Genomic DNA, 7,784 nt, shown 5'->3' on the forward strand with positions numbered 1-7,784 from the left:
GTAGGGAAGCTGCCCTGCTATGCCACGCATGCGTATTTGGGTCTTCCAGAGATAATTATTCCACTGTGGTAACACTTGGCCACGGGGACGCACACAAATGCTGGCATAGAAGTGCGAGGCAGGGGCTGGACTGTCGTACGAGGACCTGGGAACACAGGTTTGCAAACCCGACTCTGCCTCACGCTTTGCTCAGGGAGCTTCAGCCGGTCAGCGTGGCCTACCTCACAGGGTTCATTGTGAGGACAAAATGAGAGAGGAGAACAAGGGAAGCCCCTCTGGGTCCCCATTAAAGAAGAAGAGGATTGGATTGATACCCTGCCCTTCACTACCCAAAGGAGTGTCAGAGCGGCTTACCCACCTTCTAGGCACGTGGAGTAGAACTCGATGAAGAATTTGGTCCTGCTAGCCGTCTTCACGATGGCCTCGACGCTCTCGAACTCGATGTACGCCTGGTCCGAAGATTTGGAAAGGCCTGGAGGCAGGGGAGGAGAGCGGTCGGGTGGGTCAGGCCTCGGAGCATCCCCAGACCCGCCCCCTCCCTCTGTGCACCTGGACCCCGCCCTCCCCTTTGCTTCCTATCATCAAAGCCCTCAGGGCTAGAAACTAAAGGCTAAAACTTCAGAAAGGATGTCGAATTCAGGACCACGTACAGTGTCCTGTGCCCTTAAGAGCTCTGGGTTGAGAAATACCTTGAGATTTTTGGGGGAGGGCCCTGGGGAGGGACCTCGGCAGGATTTAATGCCACAGAGCCCACCCTCCAAAGCAGCCATTTTCTCCAGGGGAGCGGATCTCTGTAGTCTGGAGGTCACCTGTAATTCCAGGGGGTCTCCAGGCCCCACCTGGAGATTGGCCACCCAATGATTGGCACACCTTGTCAGCATGGCCAGATTCACCATGAAGCAGACTAAGCACGTGCTTAGGGCACCGGGGCTGGCTGCATGTGGAGGAATGGGGAATAAAACCCGGTTCTCCCAGATTAGAGTCGGCGCACTTCGCCACAACACTGAACCACATCCCAGGCAAATATTCCAGGGCCATGGGTGGATGGGAGAAAGCCACCATCTGAGGGCCAGTGGATCATGACTGATGGACAGGTAGGGTTACCAAGTACCTACCTTCGAATCGGCAGGGGACAAATGGTTCCCGGCAGGAACATCCCTCAGTGTAACACACCTCCGCTGCACCGACATGACGCCAGCACGCTGTGTACCATCATGTATCCCGCTCCATTGCCAGAGCGTCACCCAGCTACGTGCCCAGCGTGCTGGCGTCACGTCTGGGTGACGGCATGGTGCGGCGCGTTTGTTTTCCGCGCAGGAATGTTCCTGACAAGAAGTATGTGTCCCCCGCCGATTCGAGGTAGGTCCTTGGTAAGCCTATGGACAGGGCTCTTTCTAGGGTGGACCCCACTGACCCCCTACTCCAGGGGTCCCCAACACGGTGCCCGTGGGCGCCATGACACACACTGACACTTTTCCTGGTGCCCGCCCAGTGTTCTTAAAAAGTGGGTGGGATCAAGTGAGGGTTCTGGCCATCCAGGCTCCCCACTGGCTGCGCAGGTTTCTGAACGTTTATTATTTATTATATTCCATTTTGGAGGTGCGGTGGCTCAAGTGGTTAAGATGCTGAACTGCAGGCTGTGGAAGGTCGGTCGTTCAGCAGTTCGAGACCCGAGTGTGCTGCATGACGGAGTGAGCTCCCGTCTCTAGTTCCAGCTCCTGCCAATCTAGCAGGTCGAAAGCAAGACATTGCAAGTAGATAAATAGGTACCACTTCGGTGTGACTGAGGGTAAGATGGCGGCAGCCATTTTGTGTCTGGCCTTGCCTCCTGTGGCAGCCATTTTGTGGCTGTGCTCACCACACCATGTCAGCACGGCTGGATTAACCATGAAGCAGATTAAGCCCGTGCTTAGGGCACCAGGGCCAAAGGGGGCACCACAAAGTTGGGGAAAGGGTGAAAAGGAAAAAAACAAAAAACGAATGAAGATTTGTAAAAAAAAATAATGGATAAAATTGATAAAACTAGTGCAAATTGATCATGGTGCACCCTAGGGTTATCTTCTATTTTTTGTTGGCGAAGTGCAGTGTCACAGGCTATGTTGAAAAGTAGAATGCATGTGCTTAAAAGTAAAATGATGTCGCCAGATTCAGTGGTCATGACAGTGTGGAAAGGAGGGGGGCACCAAGATTGGTCAGTGCTTAGGGCACCAGTGAGCCTTCATCCGCCCCTGCGTGTCAGAGTTCCAGAAGGGCCTGCAGGGTCAATGCGGTTGGGGACCTCCTCTTCCACTTCCTTTCTCTCACGCACACAAACACGTTTTGTCTTCTCCATCCCGGTACCTTTCTTGGAAACAAACTGGGATGTCACTCCAACTTCAAAAGCCGCAAAGACCGGGGAGTGGTCGCTGCTCACGATATCGTCCGTGCACCCTGAGGAGAGAGCCAGAAAGAGAACCTAGTGCCGTGGCGAGCGAAAACCTCCCTGTCCGGCAATGATTTTACCGGCCCAGGCACTTTGGACAGGAGAGGTGGTGGGGGGCAAGCCCTGCCGTTCACTCCCAAATGGCCCCAAAAACAGGGCAAGGGGAGGAGAAGGACGTGCGAACAGGCAGAAGTCCCGATTCCGACTTCCCCACGCAGCACCTCCAGGGTCAGACCCCAGACCCTGCCATTTGCAGCCCCGGTCGTGTCTAAAGCACGCCATGTTGCAGGTTGCTATATGCACGACTCACCGTAAGAGTTGCAATTGATGTGGGTCTCTGGGTGCGACTTCCAGAGGATGCGGTCACACCACGAGGGAACGTTGGTTCTCACCTGTAGGCAGAGAAGACAGGCAGAGTTGGTTTGGGGCAGGCCGTGTCAGGAGTAGGGATGTAAAATTTCCGGAAATTTTGAAGCTTGGGAAAAAAACACGGAAATGTTCGGGAAAATGGGAAAAAATGCTACATTAAATGCACTCCTGCACCTCTTTTTCTACAACATGATCCCTGGGTGGAGCCATTTGCCCTAATTATAGACTGATTGCTAATGAATTAACCACTACCTGTGGACATGCAGCTGATGGTGAGGACTGGACATGTGATTCTGTTTCCAAATTTAAAGCAGCAGAAGGGAGGAGGAGGAAGAAGAAGAAGGTGATTGGATGTATACCGGATATATGCTGGAAGGGGTCTCAGAGTGGCTTACAATCTCCTTCCCTTCCCCTCCCCACAACAGACGCCCTGTGAGGCAGGTGGGGCGGAGAGAGCTCTTTCGAGGACTGCTCTCGAGAGAACAGCTCTGAGAGAACTTGTGGCTGACCCAAGGTCACACCAGCAGCTGCATGTGGAGGAGAAGCGGGGAACCCAACCCGGTTCTTCCCGATTAGAGTCTGCGCTCCTCCTAACCGCTACACCAAAGTTGCTCTCCACATTTACGGTGCCCTCGCGATACATTCGCATGTCATACCCTCTGGGGCCCCAGCTGGACCTTCCAGTTCTCTACGGTTTCAACCTAGGCCCTCCGCACATTTGCATGGCTGGCAGGCCAGATGATCACATATCTGTGGACATCAGTCCCTAGAACAGGAGTCCCCAACCTTTTTGTCCCTGTGGGCACCTTTGGAATTCTGACATCTATGATACTGTTCTTTTAATAGTTTCAGGTGCTTAGCTGTGTTCGTCTGCTGCAGAGCAGAAAGATCTGAGTCTAGGAGAACCTTAGAAACCAACAAGATTTTTGGGGTGTGAGCTTCCAAGAGTCAAAGAAGACGACGAAGCAGAAGAGATTGGATGTGTACCCTGCCCTTCACTACCCAAAGGAGTCTCAGAGTGGCTTACAGTCTCCTTTCCCTTCCTTTCTGTACAACAGACATCCTGAGAGGTAAGAAGGGCTGAGAGAGCTCTCTTGAGAACTGACCTTGGGAGAACATATCCGAGATAACTTGTGACTGACCCAAGGTCACCCACCTGACTTCATATGGAAGAGTGGGGAATCAAACCTGGTTCTCTCAGACTAGAATCTGTGCTCCTAGCCATGACACCAAACTGGCTACCTTCGTCAGATACAAGTCAGAATGGAAGTCCCTATCTGACAAAGGAAGCTTTGACTCTCAAAGGTTTAGACCGCAAAAATCTTGTTGGTCTCTGAGGTGCCGTTGGGACTCCAATCTGGCTCTTCTGATGGCCGCTTTACAGAGGCTTCCTGGATTTTCACTGGGTATTCATCCCTGGAACCTTACTGTGACTGGCGTTCTGTATTTCCCATCTGTCTGCAAGCGGCCCTGAGAGTCTATCTGGCCTGGCTCAGGGAAGAAACGTTTTCTACAAACCAGGTGATCAAGCAAGTCTGAAGGTTGGTTCGGAGACTTCAGCACTGCTGGAAAAGCTGCAGGTTCGTGCATCTTAAGGAGGCGGGGGGGGTGGAGCGGGAGCAGTGCAAAGAGCTCTTCTTACCGTGGGTAGCTGCCGGGAGGACCACTGGACCTTCAGGAAGTTAATGTTGTCGCTGCTCTGAGAATCGTTCTCGAATCCCTTCTTGAATTCTGGGGGAAGAGCAAAAGGGCTTCAGACTTGGGACAACGGGACTGCAGACACGAGAGCGGACACGCCCGCGAAGTGTCGTGTCAGGCACTTGTTCCCTCTAAGCTGAGTGAGTGTGATCTAGCTCCCAGTTTTTTAGCCTCCAGCTCACACATTTTTGTCTTAGCTCAGAAAGGAGGGCTCCAAAGCAAACATTTATGCAGCAGCCAAGTCATTCGCTCACAACTTTAATGCCAGTTGCTCACAAAGTTGAATTTTTGCTCACAAGATTCCACAGCTTAGAGGGAACATGTCCCCCCTCAGTTGTCGTTTCTCCAAGCCTTTGTGGAACGTGGTGGCACCTCTGTCGAATGCCGGTGCAGCAAAGATTTGTGACCCTGTTCTCCGTAGGGAAGCTGCCCTGCTATGCCACGCACCAATGAACTGACCAAGCCTTCTGCGCATTTGGGTTTCCAGAGAGAATTATTCCACTGTGGTAACACTGGCCACAGGGACGCCCTCCTAGGCCTGCACGCAGATGCTGGCATAAAAGTGTGAGGCAGGGGCTAGCTAGACTGTTATACGAGGACCTGAGAACCCAGGGTTGCAAACCCAACTCGGCCTCACACTTTGCTCAGGGACCTTCAGCCGGTCGGCGTGGCCTACCTCACAGGGTTCATTGTGAGGACAAAATGAGAGAGGAGAACAAGGGAAGCCCCTCTGGGTCCCCATTAAAGAAGAAGAGGATTGGATTTATACCCTGCCCTTCACTACCCAAAGGAGTGGCTTACAAACTCCTTTCCCTCCCCCTCCCCACAACAGACACCCTGTGAGGTCGGTGGGGTTGAGAGAGCTCTTTCAAGGACTGCTCTTGAGAGAACAGCTCTGACAGAGCTATGGCTTGCCCAAGGTCATCCAGCAGCTGCAAGTGGAGGAGTGGGGAATCAAACCCGGCTCTCCCAGATTAGAGTCCGCGCACTTAACCACTACACCAAACTGCAGAAGAAGAGATTGGATTCATACTCCACCCTTCATTACCCAAGGGAGTCTCAGAGTGGTTTACAATCTCCTTTCACTCCCCCTCCCCACAACAGACACCCTGTGAGGTAGGCGGGGCTGAGAGAGCTCTGACAGAAACTGATCTTTTCCAAGGACAGCTCTGAGAGAACTATGGCTTGCCCAAGGTCCTCCAGCAGCTGCAAGTGGAGGAGTGGGGAATCAAACCCGGTTCTCCCAGATTAGACTCCGTGCATTTAACCACGACACCAAACTGGGGAAAGGTGGGGTATCAATGAAATGAAGTCAAGAATATTCCAGAGAAAGACTGTCAGGAGAAAGGCGAGCCCCTCTTCCCTTCCCCACCTTCTAGGCACGTGGAGTAGAACTCGATGAAGAATTTGGTCCTGCTAGCCGTCTTCACGATGGCCTCGACGCTCTCGAACTCGATGTACGCCTGGTCTGAAGATTTGGAAAGGCCTGGAGGCAGGGGAGGAGAGCGGTCGGGTGGGTCAGGCCTCGGAGCATCCCCAGACCCGCCCCCTCCCTCTGTGCACCTGGACCCCGCCCTCCCCTTTGCTTCCTATCATCAAAGCCCTCAGGGCTAGAAACTAAAGGCTAAAACGTCAGAAAGGATGTTGAATTCAGGACCACGTACAGTCTAGGGTGGACCCCACTGATCCCTTACTCCAGGGGTGCCCAACACGGTGCCCGCGGGCACCATGACACCCATGGACACTTTCCCTGGTGCCCGCCCAGTGTTCTTAAAAAGTGGGTGGGACCAAGTGAGGGTTCTGGCCATCCAGGCTTCTGACTGGCTGTGCAGGTTTCTGCACATTTATTATTTATTATATTCCATTTATTAATTGCCCAATTGCTCTAGGCAATGCACAAAAAATTCTACAAACATAAAAACCATATCCCAGCTGCATACAACGATTAAAAGCAAGCGGCGAAAGTTTTTGCAGTTCCCTCCCATGTCTGGTGGTCTGTGAGTGCTTCACACGTACATGGGGGGGGGGGAGGGAAGAGTTAAGTTCCATAAGGAATAGGGATCCAGGTAAACAGGTTGCTCTGGTAACAGCCGCCACCCCAGCAGAAGGATCTTCACTGTGTGACTGAGGGTAAGATGGCGGCAGCCATTTTGTGTCTGGCCTCGCCTCCTGCGGCGGCCATTTTGTGGCTGTGCTCACCACACCATGTCAGCATGGCCGGATTAACCATGAAGCAGACTAAGCCCGTGCTTAGGGCACCAGGGCCAAAGGGGGCACCACAAAGTTGGGGAAAGGGTGAAAAGGAAAAAAAAAACGAATGAAGATTTGTAAAAAAAAAAAGGATAAAATTGATAAAACTATTGCAAATTGATCATGGTGCACCCTAGGGTTATCTTCTATTTTTTGTTGGCGAAGTGCAGTGTCACAGGCTATGTTGAAAAGTAAAATGCATCTGTTTAAAAGTAAAAGGATGGAGCCAAATTCAGTTGTCATGACAGTGCGGAAAGGAGGGGGGCACCAAGATTGGTCAGTGCTGGGGGCACGAGTGAGCCTTCATCCGCCCCTGCGTGTCAGAGTCCCAAAAGTGCCTCCACCTCCTCTTCTACTTTCTTTCTCTCTCACACACAAACACGTTTTGTCTTCTCCATCCCGGTACCTTTCTTGGAAACAAACTGGGATGTCACTCCAACTTCAAAAGCCGCAAAGACCGGGGAGTGGTCGCTGCTCACGATATCATCCGTGCACCCTGAGGAGAGAGCCAGAAAGAGAACCTAGTGCCGTGGCGAGTGAAAACCTCCCTGTCCGGCAATGATTTTACCGGCCCAGGCACTTTGGACAGGAGAGGTGGTGGGGGGCAAGCCCTGCCGTTTACTCCCAAATGGCCCCAAAAACAGGGCGAGGGGAGGAGAAGGACGTGCGAACAGGCAGAAGTCCCGATTCCGACTTCCCCACGCAGCACCTCCAGGGTCAAACCCTAGACCCTGCCATTTGCAGCCCCGATAGTCAGGGCTTGTTTTTGTAGAAAAAGCCCAGCAGGAACTCATTAGCATAATAGGCCACACCCAACAGCAGAAACTCATTAGCATATTAGGCCACACCCCTGACAACACAGCTCATTGGCTATTAGGCCACTCCCCCATGTTACCAGAAGTGTGCTCATCCAGCCACACCCACCTTTTGCTTCTTATTCTGTTTACCTTGTTTGTTGTCCAAACCCAGGGCTTTTTTGTAGCAGGAACTCCTTTGCATGTTGGGCCACACACCCCTAATGTAGCCAATCCTAATGAGTTTCTGC

General features: G+C 52.5%; 1 protein-coding gene across 1 annotated transcript in view; it reads right to left on the reverse strand.

The window, feature by feature from the left end:
• Positions 1-358: 358 nt before the first annotated feature.
• The window catches only part of LOC107108467 (phosphatidylinositol 3,4,5-trisphosphate 5-phosphatase 2), a gene marked incomplete at both ends in the record, with an annotated part of 33,950 nt that continues 26,524 nt past the window's right edge, over positions 359-7,784 (reverse strand). The window contains 3 exons of the mRNA XM_015408904.1: positions 359-472; positions 2,341-2,430; positions 2,733-2,814. Of these exons, the coding sequence (XP_015264390.1) occupies positions 359-472; positions 2,341-2,430; positions 2,733-2,814 (286 nt within the window). The remainder of the gene's footprint in view (positions 473-2,340; positions 2,431-2,732; positions 2,815-7,784) is intronic.

Source organism: Gekko japonicus, unplaced genomic scaffold, assembly GCF_001447785.1.
Source record: "Gekko japonicus isolate JY-2015 unplaced genomic scaffold, Gekko_japonicus_V1.1 scaffold6146, whole genome shotgun sequence".
NCBI classification, from domain to species: Eukaryota; Metazoa; Chordata; class Lepidosauria; order Squamata; family Gekkonidae; genus Gekko; species Gekko japonicus.